Source organism: Lycorma delicatula, chromosome 7, assembly GCF_047948215.1.
Source record: "Lycorma delicatula isolate Av1 chromosome 7, ASM4794821v1, whole genome shotgun sequence".
Taxonomy (NCBI): Eukaryota; Metazoa; Arthropoda; class Insecta; order Hemiptera; family Fulgoridae; genus Lycorma; species Lycorma delicatula.
In genome coordinates, this window is record NC_134461.1 from 11720521 (window position 1) to 11742339 (window position 21819).

At 31.5% G+C, this 21819-nt stretch overlaps 2 protein-coding genes across 3 annotated transcripts in view; one reads left to right on the forward strand and one right to left on the reverse strand.

The window, feature by feature from the left end:
• Window positions 1-6395, reverse strand: part of Mocs1 (Molybdenum cofactor synthesis 1) — a 50785-nt gene extending 44390 nt beyond the window's left edge. The window contains exon 1 of one of the 2 annotated variants that reach the window (XM_075370257.1): window positions 6036-6395. In XM_075370257.1, the coding sequence (XP_075226372.1) occupies window positions 6036-6131 (96 nt within the window). In that variant the 5' untranslated portion in view covers window positions 6132-6395. The remainder of the gene's footprint in view (window positions 1-6035) is intronic. The other variant, XM_075370260.1, reaches the window with a different exon arrangement.
• Window positions 6396-6775: 380 nt separating this feature from the next.
• LOC142327557 (LYR motif-containing protein 2) lies at window positions 6776-12191 on the forward strand. Its single transcript, XM_075370715.1, has 3 exons — window positions 6776-7094; window positions 9311-9451; window positions 11955-12191. Exons 1-3 carry the CDS (start codon window positions 7056-7058, stop codon window positions 12039-12041), a joined length of 267 nt encoding a protein of 88 aa, XP_075226830.1. The 5' UTR covers window positions 6776-7055; the 3' UTR covers window positions 12042-12191.
• Window positions 12192-21819: the final 9628 nt, after the last annotated feature.

Here is a 21819-nt window from a genome sequence, read left to right on the forward strand (position 1 = left end):
AGCAACCGCATTAAGCAAGTAGCAACGGACGCCGTCTGCGTGATGCACAAACTTAGGAGGATTGCTCGGAAAGACTACGGGTTGTCGGGCCGTCAAATGTACATGGTGTACCGAGGTATCTTTGAAAGCATGACTTCTTATGCGGCGCCCGTTTGTGCGCATAGGTCGTTTATGAATAGAGCACTTCTTCAAAATTTAAGGAGTGCCCAGCAAAGAGCCTTATTTGTATGTACTGTTGTTTTTAAAACATCTTCCTACGAGGCTACCACCGTATTGGGAAATGCTCTCCCGATCGATTTAGTGGTGAAAGTTCGAGCAGCCATGTGGAAATTAAGAAGAGGTCGGGAAGCCGAGGTATTAGCGGAACGGCGATCACAATGCACCGGATCTAAATTTCGTTCAGTTGCCCATTTCCCGCCTGCGGAATAGGCTGCAGAGCCTCGCAATGCATGCATGGCAGCTGGAATGGCACACCACGACTAAGTGAAAATCCTTGTATAAATTTATACAGAATCTGGCGGGATGGTATGCTTCAAGCTCGTTTTTAAGGGTAACCGGTGCCCAGATGCTTACCAGCCACGTTAATTTAAACCAATATCTGTTTCGGTTCCGCCTGGCAGCTGATGAGCTGTACGTCTGTGGGGACGTCCAGTCAAATGAACACCTGATGTTTGACTGCCCTGCTCTTGGGGGTCAGAGACCGAGCCACCCTGGAACTTAGAGGTCAACGGGAAAATTGGCCACTCACAAGCAGTGAGTCAATGTGGTGAGAGCCACATCATCGGACCGTGTGGGAGTTCCTTGATGCGGTTGCTTTGTTCAACCGACATCAGTAGTTTACCTAAGGGGAAAAGACTCCTACCGCACTGCTGTGGGAAGCTAACCTAGAGATATATATGGCAGCTGACCACCAGCCAATTAAGGCTCCAAGCGCTTTAATATTGTGGACAGGTACTTGCTGGCATTTAGCGACCTAGGCGTGGCGGCGAATTGCTGTCTAATAAAAATGAATTTTAATTTATGGATGCCATATATATTTTTAGTAATTGACAGCGTGCGGCTACCATTTTAGCAGATATATGACAAGTGAGCAGTTGGGACACGTAAGCCGGTGGTGTATGGGACCGCGCTTAATCCGCTCATGCTGTTAGGTAAGCTCTAGGAGCTATTTAGGATACTTGTCGCTAAACTGTTTCGAGGCTCAGTAGTTGTTTGTGGCACAGACATTTGATCGTATGCTTTAGGGCGAATGAATGGGATAGTGACGGGAGAAATGCCAAGCAAACCAATAAACCCACCTAAGGACCCCAGGAGTTCCCCGTTCAATCATTGAAGATGGGACGCCGGAGTATCCCATCCCTCCTGAACGGGGTTGTCCTCCCTGCCCTAACGCTAACACCCCTTACTCATCTTCCAGGGTCCTCTTTCGGGTGATGTTCCCTATTACCTTACTGACTATCGACCAGTTCCGCTCACCATGAAGCATTACCTCCACTATATTAACTGCGGTAACCTCTCCCAACTACGTCCGCATCATCATCCTGTCTTCCTCCCACCTTGGGCACTGGAAGACAGTATGTTCTGCCGTATCGGCTCTCCACAATACTGGCAGCTTTCAGATAACCGCCTCCTGCCGCACAGGTAGCTGTTAAAGCTACCACGCCACGATAAAAATTGGGTTAGCTCAAACGTGAGTTCCCCGTGCTCACGTCTGAGCCAAGGCCTGATATCTGGTATTAACTTCTTCGTCCAGAGATCCACCTCTGATCCAGTCCATCTTTTCTGCCAGCGCTCTGTCGTCTCCTTCGTGGCCATGCCCTTAGTCATCCCTTCTCTTCTTCGCACCCTTTCTTCCGCCAAGAGCTCCACAGGGGGAAGCGAGGCAATCACCAGAACTGCCTCTGTAGAGACCGTTCACCGTCAATTCACCGGTTAGCTCTTTTATTTCTTTTATAGATATTCATCATACACTGATTACTGAGAGTCCACCACCCTTGTTCTCTCAGCAACAGTCACCCCTATTCTTTAATCTCTCTCTTTTTTTTTTATATGATATCATACCAACCCAACCAAGTTTAAAACTTAAGCCACGGAGTCCTCAGGTTTCTTCACCTCTCTGCCCATCCACGCAAGCACGAACTCCACCTTCGGCTCCACCTTCGGCTGTCCGTCATCACAATCGAGCAAGAGCACCACCTTAAATTACCCGTCAACAACAAACAGTTACCTTATGACAGTTTTCAGTATCTTTTAACAAATTTTTATAAACTTATAATATAAGAAACACAAAGTTTAAGAATCTATAAGTTCCTTCACCACTTATCCGATAAAACCTACAAACCAGAGCTCCATCATCAGCTTCCCCTCAACAACAAACAATTTCCTCTTGTAAGTTTTCAGTATATTAATACATTTTTATACATATTTTATATATATATATTTTTTTTTTGGTGTGTAAACCACACTCAAAGCTATATCTCAATATTGCCCATTCTCTCAAATATTGACAAACGGAAATTCCACCTACGACAAGCCGTCATCAGCGAGCGGTTTCTTCTTGACGAGCTTCCTCATCTTTCTTCTTTATAACTGCGGTTATAAACGACGAGATCACATTAAAGTTATCCTCGTTAAGTAGCATGTTATCCACCACATTCTCCGTAGATAATGGCCCTATACGTCTTACACAGGATTGTCTGCTTTCAGTCCAACGGTTACATTCAAATACTACATGTTCAGGGGAATCATATGCCCCACAGTAAGGACAGTTGTTGTTATCTACCCTTAGTCTTGCACATAAATAGGACCTGAACGACCCATGCCCTGTAAAAAATTGCGTTATCCAGTAATTTATGTCCCCGAACTTCCTTTCTATCCACGGTCGGATCAAAGGTATCAAACGATGTGTCCATCGTCCCGTGTCGGCTACATTCCAAAGATGTTGCCAATTATACGCAGCATCTCTTCATATGCTTCTTTAGAAGGTTGTCCACGTGCTATATTCACTCGCATCTCCGCCAGTTGTTTAAGCGGAGGAACTCCTGCAATTACGAGTACTGTCTCGGTGGAGACTGAAGAATATGCGCATATCACTCTTAAGCTGGACAGTCGAACATCATGTGTACATTCGACTGGACTTCCCCGCAGACGGACAGCTCATCAGCTGCCAGGCGGAACCGAAACAAATATTGGTTTAAATTAACATGGTCGGAGAGCACTCGAGCTCCCGTTGCCCTTAAAAACGAAGGAGATGCATACCGTCCCCTCAGATCCTGTATAAATCTATACAAGGCCCTTCCCTTAGTCGCTGGGTGTTATTCTTGTTGCCATGCTTCTATCGGGAGGCTGAGGCTGTAAAGCCTCCTTTGCAGGCGGGAGATGGGCAACTGTTCGAAATTTAGAACCGGTGCATTGAGATCACCGTTCCGCTCCGGTACAGGGCCGGCTCGAAACCGCATCCCAAATACCTCGGCCTCCCGGCCTCTTCGCAATCTCCACATGGCTGCCCGAACTTTCACAGCTAAATCGATTGGGAGAGCATTTCCCAATACGGTGGTAGCCTCGTAGGAAGTTGTTTTAAAAACACCAGTACATACAATTAAGGCTCTGCGCTGGGCACTCCTTAGATTTTGAAGAAGTGCTCTATTCATATCCAACCTATGCGCACAAATGGGCGCCGCGTAAGAAGTCATGCTTTCAAAGACACCTCGGTACACCATGTACATTTGACGGCCCGACAACCCTCATCAAACTTCTCATCAAACAAAACACCCTTGTATTTATGAACTCTAATTCGTCTGAATACACAGCCTTTACATTTAATATGGGGGTTACGACTGTACGTAATTTGTCTGCACCCTTAAGAAGCATAAACTTCGTCTTGGGCACAGAAATCCTTAAATTTTGAATACCCATCTAGCCCTCTGCGTTTGACAAAGCCGCCTACGCTCGGTATTCTAGCTGCGGTCGTAAATTATCACGAACTAATAGGATACAGTCATCGGCGAAAGCCTGCGCTGTAATCCCTTCCGGGAATTTCGTCCCCAAAATCCGTCGAATACCAGGTTCCACAGCAAGGGACCGAGAACGGAGCTCTGCGGGCTTCCCCTGGTGACGGACTTTTCCACATCTAAGTGATATACATATGAGATATATACATATCTCCTGATATGTTTTGGCTTGCTCGTCGAATATGCAGATTTAGTTACAGAAGCATTGAAAATATTAATCCCTTTCGCCACGTCTTACCTCTGTGAAAAGGTTTTTCGTCTATGATTGTGCTAAAAACTAAATCTAGGAATCGTCTTTTATCACTTGAAAACAGATTACTTTTGTGTGTTTCCAATGTAAATCTATATGAAGAAACTTTTAAATGAAAAACAAACGCAACCATCTCGTTATTTTTTTTTTTTTTCAGCGTGTGTACTGCGAAGCCGTTCTAGCAAGACGCTTCTCCCTCTTTTTAGAATAACAGTTCGAAGCCATTTATCGGAGTAGGGGCCACTAATTGCTCTTTTTTCCGTCTGAGATCGTGAGTTCAATTCAAAGTATAAATTTGAATGATGAAGCATCCGGGTTACTTGCTTTGATTTCTAAGGACCAAAGAGCAATTAATCGTTCACGCTGGTGGGGAAAACGATATCATAAGAGACGCGTCATTGATTTTCAAGTCTGGCGTTTTCCATGATAGTATGAATTATAGAAAAATTGGTTACAAATCAACTTATAAAAAATTTAACAACATTCAGTGTTGGTCATTGATAACGCACCATATCACAACTGGGGTTGAATTCTTGGTGCACCGAAATCAACTTCCAGAAATGTGAAATGATTGAATGGCTTATTGAGAAAAATATACCGTTCAATGAAAAACTGGTAAAACCCGAGCTATATAAATTAATTTCAGTCAGTAAATCAATATTTAAAGTAGATGCTTTACTTGCTTAAAAGGGTTACAGTGTGTTACAGCTCCCGCCGTATCACCGGGACCAATCCGATTGAGATGATATGGGCTGATAAAAAGAATTGTGTTGCTGATAAAAATGTGACTTTCAAATTGGATGATTGTATAAAATTAGTGCAATTAATAAAAATAATTGAATGCGAAAATTCCAGCAAATGCAACAATTGGAAAAAAGATATTTAGAGACTGAGCCCGTGATTGACCAGGTATCGTAAATTATAATAACACAGTAATCAATTGTTGAAACCATACTGATAATAACAGTGACAATGAATCCAGTGACCATGACGATTCAGACGGTGAAATTAGTGGTATTGAAGCGTTACATTAACTAGGGTAATTAAATAATGATACGTTTGATGTTTTTGTATAGGCTAGTATACTGATTTCTGTAACAAATAAGTTTTCCCCATATTTGTTGCGTACCTCCCACCGTAGATGTAGCCGTACATCTACTCCATCCGCAAGCGTCTTGCTATCAACTGCTCGGCTATACTTATAAATGTAAATAAAATGTTTATAATAATTTTTTTTTCCATAAAATGGTTTCATTATTGTTTACGTGTAAAGTTGTAGGCTAATTTCGCGACCACCCTTTCATATCACCGCGACCCTAGCTTGAGAAACGCTGATATAGGTCATGTCACAAGAGGTTAAAATCTGTTAATTAAAAATAACAAATGTATACAATAATAGTAAGTCAAACATACGAAGATATTAAATAAATAAAACATGTACAAAGAAATAAAAATTTAGAGTAGTTTAATCGAAATTGTTCAAGGATATATTTGTACATGGAACGGGAGATGAAAAATATTACTAGTTTTCACTAAGTAAAAAATTTGGTTCTATAAATTAAATTATTTCATTTACACTGATGGAAAGGCCTTCAAAAGGAATGATTTTTTATTAAAAAGTGGCAAGCATAATGATTCTGAATCGTATAGTTAAGTGTTTTTCGTACGTGAAAAAAGTTTTTATGGTGATTAATATTTTTTAGTAACAAGTACTACTAACATGCCTAGCTAATTAAATTTAAAAGTATAAATTTAAACAATTTGTTATTACTTACATGCTTTCTCAGTGATAATGCAGCTTTAAAAGAATTAAAATGAAGAATTTTTCTTCGCGATAAATCTATTTTAAAAACATTTTTAATTACGGTCATAATTTCGGTATGTAGGAGATAAATACAATCAAAATACTGTGAATAAATACTATCAAAATTTTTTATTTATGAACATGCGTGTTATTCGTAGAAAGTTTCGCAATAATCAACAAGTATTTTACTAATTATGACTCGCATTTTAACAAACAACTTCAAAAATATAGTTTTCTGATATCCCACACACACTACCAACCTCAGAAGCAACAGTAACTGTACATGTGCTTTTCGTAGACTAAAGTTCAGTTTTCCATTACGTAATTAATTCTGAAGGCTGTCTGATGTATTCATTGACCGTGGATTTACTAGCGAAGTCAAGAAATTTACCCGTTATAATGATTTATATTTAAAAATATATATCACGGTGAACTATCAATTTCTTCTTAGATGAATATAAAATAAATTAATTTAATTATTTCAGACATTTTTGGAATAAAAATGAAAGAAAATTCATAATTTACATTTTATATATGTTGAATCAAAAATACAACTTTTCTCTTATAACGTTTTACTATGTACTACTGGACATCTCATAATCTATTTTGTTACATATTTCTTTAAGAATTACACAAGTAAAACAATGAATGATATATTAATTACAAGTTAGTTTTGAAAAAAATATTCTATTATGAAGTACTTACAGTAGTTGTCACAGCTGATCGATACTCGTTTGAGATGTGTTGAGACTTTAGAACTCAGAAATATCTTATGTGCATAACCTGTTTAAACGATTGGTTACAAATTAAATACTTTTTTAGATTATTCATTTTGTTTACATATTAAACATTCATTTCCTTTATGGTTTCTCGATTTCGTGATACGTAGTTCTTAACATTACTTTATTTGAATTGTTAACTGTTTGAATTAATTTTCTGTACTTCCCCTTTTTTTATTCGTTTTTGTAAAACTATTTATTTATTAAAAGCCATGCCAGGTGTTTCTAAAACTACCATGAATCTTAAGCAGGTGAGAATTTTTACAACTGTTTAGAAAAATTTGAACTCTTCAATGAATGTTTATGAATTGCTGTCGATTTAAAAAAAAATCAAAAATATAATTTCGTTAAACTTTGTATTCTTTTCCAAAACAATATAGCTTTTTTCATGATTTTGATTTGGTTTCTAATTGTATTTTAAATAATCATCTAACATGGACCATTGTATAAATTCCAGTTTCTTAATTGAAGTGGGAGTAACTATATAACAATTTAGTTGCACTTGTACTGCTTATTTTAGTTTCATGGAAATATTATGGCTTAATGCAGCAGTGATGATTTTTAGAAAAAAGTGTTATGAAATATCATCCATTTTGTAATTGATAATAATGCTATTAGTGCTTCCAAGGATGCTATCAGAAAGTGTGTTCAGTGCTATGTAGTGTTAAATTTCTGTTATTATACTTTTTGTGTAGCTGTCTTGCATCTGATGTGCTCATTTTCTGGGAGTTAATTATTGCTCAAGAAACTCTAACCCAAACTATGGTCAGAAAGCTTATTACTTGAAAACTTTGGGTGTATCTTCAAGCAAAGATTTATTATGTAATAATAAGTTATAATACAAACAAATGTACTATAATCAACCAAAGGGATGTCTCATTTTTTGTATTGAAGCTCAACATGTTTTGTGAAAGCTTCCTTTCACAATTACAGGTTCTAATTCTATAAAAATCCCAATAAACCTTTCTTTTTTTACCTTTTATTTAATTTTTCTTTTTTCCGCTATATATTAAGTACTTTTCTATTGCCTTAAGTAGTGCAAATGCCATATAAAGAGCATTTTTCCTTCAGCTTAGTTTTTTAAGATTAAGTAGAAAAAACTAAAATTGTATAAGTTATCTTATATTTTAATTTTTTTTATATCATTTTACCAGTAATCATATAATCTCAAAATATTTAGTTTCCCCTATGGTTTTTACTCTTAGTTACAAGTTCTAATTTTTTTTAAAGTTTCTGTTGAAAATTCCTAACAGAAATATTTTTTCCTGTATGTTTAAAAACTTAATTATTTAGATATGTTTCATTTCATTTTCAACAGTAAACTTCCTTATTTGCCCAGGAATCATTTTAAGTTAATAAACAATTTTTTATAAATTATTTAAGTTTTATTATTTTTTGTTATAAATCAGAGTTCTCACAGGTGGAGAGTAAAATATCTTGAAAGTTACTTCTTATATCTTGAAAGTACCAAATAGGTTCATATCCATAAAGTTATTCTTCCTGAATTTTGTGTAACAGATCTCTATATGCAATATTGTAGTACATATTTTTTTTTTCTGTCATGCTTAACTCATTCACTTTGCTTACTCTGATTAATAAAGTTAAGAACCTCCTCTCACCTTGTATCTAGAGTAAAGATATATTCTGTTTTTAAAACATTTCCCGTTTTACAGTCATTGCTGTGCTTCTACATAAAATAAATAAAAATAAAAGCAGAAAATGAAAACACTTACATACATAAACAAAACTCTTGAGAAATAGCTGAAAAAAATCTGGATACATTTTCTTCATTTGGACAAAAAAACAATTGCACTTAAAACACAAACACTAGCAGCAATTTAAGGATTAGAGCAGTAACCAGCCACCAAAAATGGCCACATAAGTGAATGAAAAATTAGTACAAGTTTGGAAACATATTTGTTAAATTTGGTTAAAATTTAATATTGTATTAGTTAATTTGTTATTTAAAAATTGAAAGTTATAAATAAATGTCATTATTGACCATTAAGTGCAATAAACAAATGACCCTGAGAGTCATTCAGTACAGATTCTGTACTTATTGCCACAGTGTTGTGGGCAACTCTGTTATTAAACTTTTGAATTAGATATCAAACAAGTTATTTTCTGAAGTTTAGCAGAATAATTGAAGAACAAAAATATCACCTACTTTTTATTAGTTACGAATACATAAATTTACTTTTATTGAAGGTTAGTAAAAAAAATTGCAAGTTTCCATTTACAGGAACAGAAAAGTTGAAAAGTACACTTTTATTTTCATTAAATATTTTTTAATGTTTTGCATTATGCAACATAGCTTATTGCAAACTGTATATATTAGTTATATTAATGCGACATTTAATATAAGTTAATTTTAAGCACATGTTTAAATATTAAACAATTTAAAACAGATTATTTGATATTCTTTTTTCTACTTTTTAAATATTTTTCAACACTTTTTTTGTTGTAGTTTCTACTGCGACAACAGGTTTTAAAACTATACAGAGATATCTTAAGAACTGTTAAAGATGTACCAGATGAAAATGATAGAAAATATTTAAGAGAGTGGGCTAAAAAAGATTTTAAAAATAATGCTCATCAGACAGATGAGGTAAATTATTGTAAATAATTTTGTTCTGTTGAGATGTTTTATAAGGCTTTGTTTCTTCTTGAATATTGTTGTGAGGACCCTTAAGTCCAAAAATATTTAAAAAAATCTTACCCCTTACGAAACTCTTGATATGATTCATTGATATTTGGTTTTAGATCTTAGGAGCAATTTAATCCCAATATTAGAGTTTTGTTTATTTATTATATATTTTTGAAAACATTTTTTTAATGGTGAGGAGAAAAAGAGAGATGCTATATCTTGAACTGATTAAAAATTTTATCCATGTTTATCTTAGCTTATTTTCTTTGTCTATCAATTTTTGCTTTGTAGCAATGGACCATCTTTCTTTTTCCTGTTTAGCCTCTGGTAACTACCGTTTAGATAATTCTTCAGAGGATGATATGTTTGAGTGTAAATGAAGTGTAGTCTTGTACATTCTCAGTTCGACCATTCCTGAAATGTGTGGTTAATTGAAACCCAACCACCAATGAACACCGGTATCCACGATCTAGTATTCAAATCCGTGTAAAAATAACTGGCTTTACTAGGACTTGTACGCTGTAACTCTTGACTTCCAAATCAGCTGATTTGGGAAGATGTGTTAACCACTAGACCAACCCGGTGGGTTAGCAATGGACCATCTGACTTTGGCTTGACTGACTCTGGTCAGTGTCCTCAATGCTTAGTATCTGATGATGCATTGTATGTCTGCTCAAAATATCACACATTTACCTCCAGTAAATTTAACATTTAAACTTATAACATTCAGTTTAGATAATATCTTTTGTTAGTTGATGGGTTTTAAAATAGCATCTAAAGCTAGTATCTTAAAACTACCATCAATCCTTTCCCTCCTTTCTTCCCAATCCAGCAACATACTTTTCTCTGCATCTATGACATCTCATGTTCCCCTTCCTGCCCTTGGTTAAAAGAGGTACTACTTTATCTTTCATAGTCAAACACCTCACTTCCTTTCAATCAATTTTCTCTAATTACTGGGGTAGGAGAAAAAAGCCTCTGGCTTTTCAACCTCTTTGTCCATCAAAGACATAATGTTCTATGTTCAAAATATTTTTACCCATATAAGGATTGTTACCTATCTATCTTTATTTGATAAGCTACCTTGTTTTTATTTATCTAAATATTTTGCAATATCAGTTTGTCAATTATTTTCATTTGATGAAACTTACTCCTAGAGTCACAGGATTGTTATGTATTTTCTCACAAATTACGGCTTTTGACATTTTACTGTACTTCACTGCTATAACCTGAGATGTTCAAGTTATAGAAACAGGGTGCAGATGCTCAAGTCTTAAGCCCCAGCACACATCTATTCATTGATCCAGTTTCCTGCTGATATCAGGTATCAATTCTACAGGTTACTCAGCTTAGTAAAGCGCTACTTGCAGGTAGTTGAAGTAATTGAGGCTAAATAAATGAGATTATATAACATAATATTAGGCAATGTTACCCCCTTTATTTGTGAAAACTGAAGCTTTTCGCGTAATGAACTTGCAGAGCCATTTCAGGTTATAAAAAATAACATCAAATGTATTATTAAAAGTTCCATCACAATCTAAAATTTAATTAGTTTTTTTTTAATGAAAAAGTTAAGAAATAATACATTTATCAGCCTAAGTAGAAATATCATATAAAATTATAACTATACTGTTTTCATAGAAAGACAGAAAGCTGATTAAAGAATTATATATGAGGGAAACAACAGCACTGAAAGTAATAATATGATTGACTGAGTAGGTCCAGCTTGAGGTTTAGCTAAGGTGCCTTCATTAAGACTGTTCAGCATTTACATTGAAGGTATGATAAGGAATATATTAGAAGAAAGAGAGAAGGGATAAGTATAGGAGGATGAAAAATAAGAAGTATAAAGTTTGCTGATGATATATTAATTCTAGCTGACAATACACATGTGCTTCAAGATTTTTAACAGCTCTATAGGAAGGAATGAAAATAGATATAGGATAAACTAAAGTAATTGAAATAAACAATAACAATGATTTAATTATAAGGAAAAGTAAAAGAGTTATAGAAAAAGTAAAAAAATTACATCTATTGTGTCTTACAATGACAGAAGACAGTAAGAGCACAACGGAAATAAAAGGAAGGATGACAAAGGAAGCCTTCAGTAAGTAGAGGAAATTAGCTACGTAAACTTTTTTCTTTATATTATTATCATCAGCAAACATGCTATTTAATTATCTAGCATATGATATTCTTATAGTAGTTATGTATATATATATATATATATATGTGTGTGTGTGTTATTAGTGTCAAATTTTCATGATTTTGACAGAACCTTTGTTTTATATGGAAGTATTGTTAAAAATATGTTGCTGAGAATAATGTTTTTTTAACTTTTTTTCTGTAATGTAACTTGTATGATAGCAGTTAACTTATGTATACTAATTTTACAGAATCTATTTTTATTGAAAACTCTTCATTTGTTTAAATTTAAATTCTTATGATTTTAATTTTTTTCCAGTATGCAATTAAAATGTTAATAAAATATGGTGAAAAATCATTAAATGAATTAAAACAGAGTTTAGAATTAAGCCATGCAACAACGTGACATATATATGCAACTGTTGATTCGATTGCAAGATTAGTTATAATTTATTAATTAATAATTGTACATATTATTTTAAAATTTTGTAATTTATTTTTTTTGGTTATACTGTGTACCTGTATAATTTAATAAATATTATTTGTATCGTTTTAATTTTATTGTCCATTATTAAAAAGAAATGTAAACAGTATGGTAATAAAGTATGAAAACCCTTAAATAACTTTTCAACAGTTAAACACAGAAAAATTAAATTTACTAATTTTCCTACCCCAAAGTAGTCTATTTTTAAGTATTAGACCATCACATCTCAAGCACTGAGATCAGTGGAACTCAAAATTTTTAAATAGAAAGAGTAGGATTGTGAATCATGTTAAATGACAATGAAAAACAAAAATTTGCTAGTATCAAAAGTGGCTATAACATTTTAAATTAATAGTCAGATATGAAAAAATAAATTATGATGTTGGAGCATTTGCTAAATTTTATCTTTTCAGTGCTTCATTGTTGAGCAGTTGATTTTTTTTTTCCTTTTTGTTTGTGGGCGAAAAACACCTGGGAGTTATCATCGCCCGGAATTTTATTAATAAAAGTGTAAAATAACTCCAAAATAATAAAGTTTATAAGGTGTAAAAGTAATATTAATCATATAATAAAAATTTATTAAAACAAGTCAAGAAGGCAAAATAAAACTCAAAACTAATACCACAGATGAAGTCGTTACAATATAAAAGTTAAAATAATCGAATAAAGAAACTATATAAAACTTACCTAATTCCGATGGGTTGTGCAAAAGGTTCCCTCCCAGGATAGTAAAATTAAATACATAGAACTAAAAAAAATCAAAATTGAAAGTAAAGGTTAAAAATTATTAAAAAACTTTTCTAGCATAAAAATATATATGATAATATTAAATTTTTTGCAGTAACCTGGTTCTATGCAAAAAGAGAAACATCCGGTCCAAAATTTTGTTATCGTTGTACAAGATATCACGGATGTTTCTAGATAGATTAAACTTACGACGCAACGTCGCATAACATATGCAGTCCACGAGAATGTGGTGCACAGTCATGTGGCAGTTGCATCATGTGCATAGGGGTGGGGCTTCTCTTGACATTAGGTATTCGTATGTGATCCTCGTATGTCCTAACCGTAACCGGCAGAGGACCACTTCCTCACGAGATTTCCTGCAAGAGCAGTTAAGGGCATTGGGTGTGCTTATATATGCACATACGCACACTTATGTATAGTAAGGGACTTAAAACGTTAATTTTGATTATATGCTTATTTAATGAGTCATCGCATTTTAAAAATGTTAAATATATTGTCACATCTATCTTAGTCTTTGCTGGCAATGTCCTCAACCCTACAATCAGTTTTTCACCACGGAGCAAGCTGATTCCTTGTATACCAAACAATACATTTTCAATAAGAATAAAAGTACTTAATCATTATGTATGTTTTTATGTAGATTGATTAACAGTATAGTGTAAATACCATTGCTTTTTATTTTCGTACTAGGAAAAAAGCAGCCTTACAGCCTGCTGCAAATATTTTACATGGTTTATGTTTCATTACACATGATTTTGTTAAATGGTTTTGCCAATTGTAACTAAATAACATTTATAAATTTAGTGTACTAAAAACAGCAAAAACTTTTACAATGAAAAGCTTCAAACTTTTGAACATTTTTAGCCGTTTCTTGAGTTGTGATTTTTTAACACAGCTCTAACACCAATGTTTTCCTTTTTTATCTCCAAAACACAAATATAATTTTAGATAAATTGTTTATATCAAGAAATATAAATCGTTCGTACGCTGCCTGGCACACTACCATTAGTCTGCTCTGCACCAATAGCAGCTAAAATAAAAATGTTAGCGCATACAACAAACAAATAAACCCACACACCATGATTTTTTTATGGAAAAGATTATTAAAGTTAATGAATTCACATAAATGTAAAAATTTAAAGATGATGTCCCTATCTTAATTTTTATTTTGCCTTGAACACTTTTTCAAAGGTATCTCCATTATCAGTACTTTAACCATTATTTCTGCCACAATTATAAACATCAAAGGTACATATTTAAAATATATATCTAAATCAATAACAATTAACTAACTAATTATAATATTACAGGGTAATATTTTTATTAAATTATTTAAAAAATTACTTGATTAATATATGTTTAAAATGTAAATAATCATGTTGTTACTTTGTCAAGAGTTAACATATAATTGATAAAGTAACTTTTACATCCAAAAATACATTCTTCAATTTAAAATGTTTACTGCTGAGTTCATTAATATCAATAATATTCAGATTTATATAAAATATCCAATTTATTTGTTTTAAAAATAAATTTTACAATGATTGTGCATCATCTTCATGGTTTTGTAGAGCAGGTAAGGTATTTTATTTGACTCCACATATGATGTTACTGTTAACCCTCCACTTTGCGTTGGACAGTCATTACTTTACCTTGATTTAATAATTTCTTTATCATACATACCAATATAACCCTCCTAACAATTTCTGTGTAGAATCTTAAATCATGCTTAATTTATAAAAATTAGTTTTATTACTATAAATAGCAGGCTAATATATATATATATATATATATATATATATATATATATATATATATATATATATATATGTCTTTCAGCACTGTTGTAGTCATATTTCTATAGTTACATTTTGCTATTCTCTGGGGTTATATTCTCTAAAAAAAAAAAGAGTTAACGAAAAAATTAGTTCTTTAAAAGATAATGAAACAGTTGCTTTCAGTGGTTTTACATATTCTTATTAAAATAACATATGCAGAATTCCATAATTAAACAACCTACTCTAAACTAATCATAAAATTCTGTTTTTGTTTGAAGCTTTATCATTCAAAATTCTTTATCTCTTGAAAAAATAAGTAAAATTTATCTCCTTGGGTATTATCTTAAAATTTAAATTCCAACTTCATGCATTTCATTTTATAATTGATCTAACTTCAAAACTTTGTTTCATAATTTATTTGCTGAGCAAATTTCATTCTCTAACATTTTAGCTGAATTCTTGTTTAACTGCCCACTATAGTCATCTTCATTCTCATCTCAAATTGAAAAATCATCTGATGCTACATTATTAATCCATATATATCTCTCTCATGAGTTCGTCTATTAATAATTTTATATATAAGTTCTGTAGTATCAGAGAGTTGAATTTCTTGAAATCCTTCTCCATTAACCTTGTTCCTTAAAATAACAAGTTTGGTTCCACTGCTCTATTGATATGAATAGAATTTTTACAAACTAGTGTTTGTAATGGATGATTTCATTTTTTAAATCAAATCGTTTATTTTGTCTATGTGATTTGATATATTGTAATTTTTATTAACGTCAAATAATAAATAAATTTTTATAATTTTTTGTTACAATAAAAAAATATTCATAAGTCAAATGCTAATAGTATCCTTTAAAAGCAGTTATCTCTTAATCTAGTAGTTGTAACAGCAACATTGCATGACAGGAAAAATAGAACATTTAATAAAATATGAAAAATTGTCAAGTGTACAATTATGAAGATACGATACGATTATGAAGAGCAGTACCAGTTAACCAGGCAGCATATACTTCCATTGAATGTAATAAATTTTCAGCATTAGCAGATTAACTAGATATTTTTTTATTATGTATTCTTTACCACACTGGTTGATTATTGAGTATTTATGTATGCATAATGGATATTTTTATCTCTTTCGCTGATAACATTCTCTATTTACTTCAAAGTATTTTTTTTTACTTTCTTTGATATATGAACAACAGGACACAAGTTAAGGTAATTTTTTTTATGTAAGATTAGACAAGGGGAACATCCAGCACAAGTTTTGTAGAGTATGAAAAATGTCAAACCTGATCAGAATTCTAATCCACACCTGTATGAAAGACTGAGATGCTATCATTCATGGAGATCAAAGTTTACGTAACTTTAAGAAAAATGTAAAGATTACATAAAAAGGAAGAGCGTTTTAAGAAATATGTAGACATAATTTTACCAGAATATAATTTATTCTTTAACTTCAGCAATAACTTGTATTGAAATGATAGGTTTATTAACAACAGTAAGCATGGAATTCCCTTTTTGGCTGGGGCCAAAATGGTGGTCAATTTCAGCAGTTTATACATATAAGGTACCTAAAGTATTTACATATTTAAATATTCTTCATTATTACTAATTTTATTAAATAATCAAGTATCATTAAATCTGCCACAATTATAAACATCAAAGGGTACACATTTAAAATATATATCTAAATCGATAACAGTTAAAGTTAAAAAATCAATACAAAATACACAAACTAATTATCATAATATTACAATGTAATATTTTTATTAAATTATAATCTAAACTGAAAAGAAAGTTAATGTTTGTTACCATTCTTATCATCCTTATCTTATAAATTGTTCATTAATTTTATGAATGTAATGGATTGTTTCCTAAGAAATTATTGCTAATAATTTTTCATACAAAAATATTTTAAACAAAATTTAATGTTTCATACATTTAACCCTTTGACCTGTGTTGAATAGTTTTATTCTGTTGCTCTATTTATTTTAGTATTTAGTGTTTTATGTTTACTTGTACAAATTTAATGAGTTTAACCACTAGATCAGCCGAGTGGGCACATCTAGCCCATTGGTTGGTAAACTTGTCATCACAAAATCACTTATAACTGATTTTTGAAGTTAAAGGTTCTGAAGTTTGAATCCTAGTAAAAGTTAGTTGCTTTTGTACGAATTTGAATACTAGACAATGGATATTGGTACACTTAAGTGGTTGGGATTCAATTAACCACAAGTCTCACAAATGGTTGACCTAAATCTGTACAACACATCTCATTTATATATCATGCATATCATCCTCATTTCATTGTGTCATGGGAAGGTTGCTTATTGTTCACTAGTTGAACAATTTTATTTAAAATTTCATGGAATCTAACATTTAAAATTAATTAATATAAAAAAAACTTACAAAAACTATTTTTTTTTTGTTTTTGAAAGTTTAAAAAAATGTTTTATTAATTTCATCATTACTGTATATTATTCTTACATCATTTAAATATACATATATGATTAGTTATATATCTTTATAAAACTGTTTAGCAATTAACTGTGTATGAATTAAAAAATCATGATATCATGTTTTTATTTAGTTAACTGCATATCACTTGTATAATGGTGTAGAATATAAGTCTGATCATCCTCAAAAATTCATTAAAAATCTCAAAAAAGATTTTTCATCGACATAAGTATTATTTTGTACTTGCAGTATGAAAAAAAATATATTTTATATTTATATAGAAATTTTGGAGCATCCTATGTTCTATAATTTTTTTTTTGCATTAGTTGATTAAAAACACTAGTTTATAACATTCATGTTTTGCAACAATTTAAAATTTCACACAGAGCAGGCAATAGACTAATTGTATAGAGGCTACAGTTTGTTAAATAAACACATAATTTTCTGTTATTCATTCATATACGATGATATAAATTTTCAATAACATGCCATCCAACAGGAATGCAAGAAAAAATCAGAGTGAAACGACCGCTATTACATTTTTTATTGAGCCGATTATACTGCAGTAAAACAGAATGCCAAACTCACAAAAGGAGGTCCTGCAAGTAATAATACATTTACTTGCATTTATTTGTTCACATAGGCACTGTTTCTGGGTGAATAAATTTATTTTCAAAGAAAAACTGACTGGTGACATCGTCTATTTTGGTATTTTACACACATCTAAGACATAAGAGAGACTGGGATGGATTATGCAATTCTTCTTGTAAATGAACAGTAATGAATTTATTTTGCCAATAATATAATTTTTGTTATCAGTAGTTATCCATATTTCAATTACAAATTAATTTGATCAATCGCCAATTAACACTAAAATATGCATTAATAAAAAGAAATAAAAAAGGTTAATTAGGCTTAAATTAAAACTACAGTTTGTTTCACAAAAGCATGCACCAAACCAAAACATAACAGTATAATGATTATAATTTAATTTAGGGCAATCCATCCGAGAAAAGAAGTAAGGCTTCTCCTTACTTTTAACATAAAAATTATGTAAAAACTTGTTATATAAAAATAAAAATTTTAAGAAAGTATGTTACCGCTATATTAAATTTCATAAGTAAAACATATTTGTTACCTCAATGTATTTCTTCAATACCAATTAAGCTACTATCTGTTGATGCAACACAATACAATTTTTTAATTTTGCTATTTCTTTTACTTTATAATGAATACATTTTTGTTTAACTGATTTTACTAATTTTGTAAGTAAATATCAGTATACGTGAATTTCTTCTATTTTCGGTTTTAAGCGTATAGAATTTTTCCAGTTTCAAAAAAATTATTGCTGAAGGATCCATTATAGTAATAAAATTGATAAAATGGCAAACCATTATTTTTTAAACCACTGCATAAAATTGTTACTCTTGGGAAGATCTGGATTCAAATACATACAAACCTTTTATAAAAGTGTCTTTTGCGCTCTTCATTTCTTTATCCACCCACACCTTCTCCATACATGTTCCACATTAACTCAAATTTCAACTAGATAATAAACAAATTGTTTATTAATTTGAGTTTCTTTATTATATTATAAATTGTTCTATCGCTAACACCTGTTGCACTTCTTGGTTTCCAAGCAATATCTCTGACTACAGTTTTGGGAGTTGTCTGGTTTTAAGGTTTTATATATATATATATGTTGCTGATTTTTTTTTTTTTTTTTAGCTACTTAGAGTTTTCCCGCTTTATGTTTCACAACAAAATCACTCATTGTTAAAACTAGATTGGCACAAAAACACAGGGTAAATTTATAATTAATGAAAATAAAACTGTTATAAAAATGAATTATTAAACTGTATCATATCGTATGGAGTAACACCATAATACAAACGGAAATACTTTGTTTCACTCAACTGAATAATGGTGTGAAGCATTATAAATGATATCATTATTAAACACCAATAAAAATGACTCAACAAAATTTAATTACTTATCCATAGCGCCAGACAAGCGATAGCTTACAGTACATTATTATATGCATGAAACAATAATTGTCCTGAATGATAAGACATGTGGGAGTGACAGAATGATTCAGCCTAAACTACTGAGATATAACTCAAACATGCTTGAATTCATATTTATATCTGCTGCACAATTTTGTGACAGTGTATATAATTTGATAATAAAATTTAAAAGTCTACAAATCTGTTTCAGGGTTATGAAAATTTATGTTTTCTTAGTTAATATTCTCAACACAATTAAAAGATATAAAAAAAAAACCTTCTGTTGATCAAGTGTTTCGAAGGAATATAAGTAAATAGGATGTTTGCTTTTATTTTTTTGCTATGAGTAAATCCATATAATTGATTACGGATTTTCATAACTGATTTTGTTTTAATAAAGTGAGATTAATTAAAAACGTTTAAAACATTTTATATATATATATATATATATAATATATAATTACACTTACACACACACACACATTAATAAAACAAAAACTGAATATTGACTAATCATTTTGCTAAGCAAATTTTAAAATAAAAATAACATAACTTTTTTTTTCAATTATATTGCATTAGATATACGGGGTTGAAAATAAACTGCTGTTATATAACAAAGGCACTCATGAGTTTTATGATAATGGAATAAATATGCCAGTAATAAATAAAGGCTTATTAGATAAAGAATTATCAATATAATTACATTCATAACAGCTTTTGTTATACCATAACAGTTTCTTTTTTAAACAAAATACCATTTATGCTGATCAAATTATAATACAATAAAAATAATATACTAAATAGATATATGTGTATCCAATCCGTGAATATCCAAGTAAAAATGAGCTGATTTTGAATAGAGAAAAAAAGATAAATTTTAAATAATTATAATAAATACAAATAAAAAGATTAAAGAATTGCAGTAAATTGGAACAGAATGTTAGTTTTGAATTTTTAGAGTTACGAGATTACATTTTCTTTATAGAAGGTACCTTATCATTGTAAATGCAACAAATTATAAATCGATAAAAACATTATAATGTAAAGATGATTAAAAACATTTAAAAAATTATTAAAATAAATAATAAAATTAAATTCAGCATTTATCTTGAGATAATTTTGTCATTAAAGGTCAATGCTAGTGATTTTCAGTGTAACCCCTTCATGCTTTAAACATTAAACAGTTTAGAAAGGTTCTGTTAGAAATCATGTAAATGTGAACAAATAGTACAGGATGTCCCATATTAAATATTTAAATTGACTGCCCAACTTCCCTTCGTTTTATTAGAATAGACTCATCCAACAAGTGAACATTGCACTAATGCAGTAGACTGCTACTGATAGCCATAACAAAGTGAACATAATGCCCAGTGCATTAGCACTGATCAGCAAGCAATCAGTGGTTGCAGTGCAAGAATCTTTTTGCCATAAGTACTGTAATAAACCAGCACCTAACAAGACATAACTTTTGGGAGTTAGTGGTAAAATTTAGACAGGTTCTGTTAATAACAAGGAACACAAAAGATCGATGACGGTATTGAAAGCAGTCACAGTCGCTGAAATCAAAGGTTAATTAACTGCCTTGCCAAAAAAAATTAATTTGACACTTGTCACCTGAAATTAATTTACCAAAATCAACCGTTCATCAAGCGACAAAAAAATTAAACTTATGACCATATCGAATTCAAACAGTCATCAACTTCTTGAACCAAAGAGAAACGGCTAGAATATTGTCATTAGTTTCATCGATTTTTACATGAGGATATTTACGTTACAAACTCAAATTTTTTCAGACAAGGCGTGGTTTGATCTGGACGGCTACATAAACAGCCATAATAGTAGGATTTGTAGTGCTGAAAATCTCCACATGTGTAAGTGAAAAACAATTGCACCCACAGAAGATGGGCATATAGTATGCGATATGAAAAAGAAATTATTGGTTCTACTTTCTTCGAGTGCACCATTACTGCAGAAAGATATCAGAATATTTTATTACAATTCATTGCACTCTTGGAAGAGGAAGATCGATACTGCTGCTTCCAACATGATTGTGCAGAATCACAATATGCACATTCAACTTCTGATTTCGTTAAATTCTTTGGTGATCACATTATTGGTCATGGCTTCTGGCTTACCTCCAGATTTGACTTTGCCAGATTTTTTTTTTTATTTCGGGTTACTTCAACAAAAAAGCCTAGAACAATAAACCACAAACACGTGAACAACTGAAGGTCGATATTGAACAAGCTGTTTTAAATATCAACCCACAAATTATGAAAACAGTTGCAAGAAACACAGTGAAAAAGGTGGAAGCGTTGTATTCATGGAGATGACGGTCACTTCTAGTATTTACTCTAGAATTTAAAGCATTGAAAAGTTTGCAAAAACATATTTAATTTAATTACAAACGACTTTTTAATTTAAATATACCTGACATAAATGGGTTGTATTTTACATTGGACACCTGTAAAGAATTAATTAGGTTTCTTAGTAACGGCAACTTAGTGTTTTTTTATTTTAAATAATTATTTTTTTTAATAATTATCAGCCCACACGATAGTTTGCAGTGCAAGGAATTAAATATGTACCTATTAAGAAAGATGACTATCACATTATAGATATCAGGTTAGATCACAGGTATGTATTGATCATGCCTACTAAATTGCTTACAGAGAGCACGTTATCCAATGACCCCAGGTTATAATA

Excerpts from the sequence above, each read along its gene's own strand:
- LOC142327557 (XM_075370715.1), top strand. The coding sequence starts at position 7,056 with ATGCCAGGTGTTTCTAAAACTACCATGAATCTTAAGCAG. Across the intron at positions 7,095-9,310 it reads CTACCATGAATCTTAAGCAG|TTTCTACTGCGACAACAGGT; the intron begins GTGAGAATTTTT and ends TTTTTGTTGTAG. Across the intron at positions 9,452-11,954 it reads ATGCTCATCAGACAGATGAG|TATGCAATTAAAATGTTAAT; the intron begins GTAAATTATTGT and ends ATTTTTTTCCAG.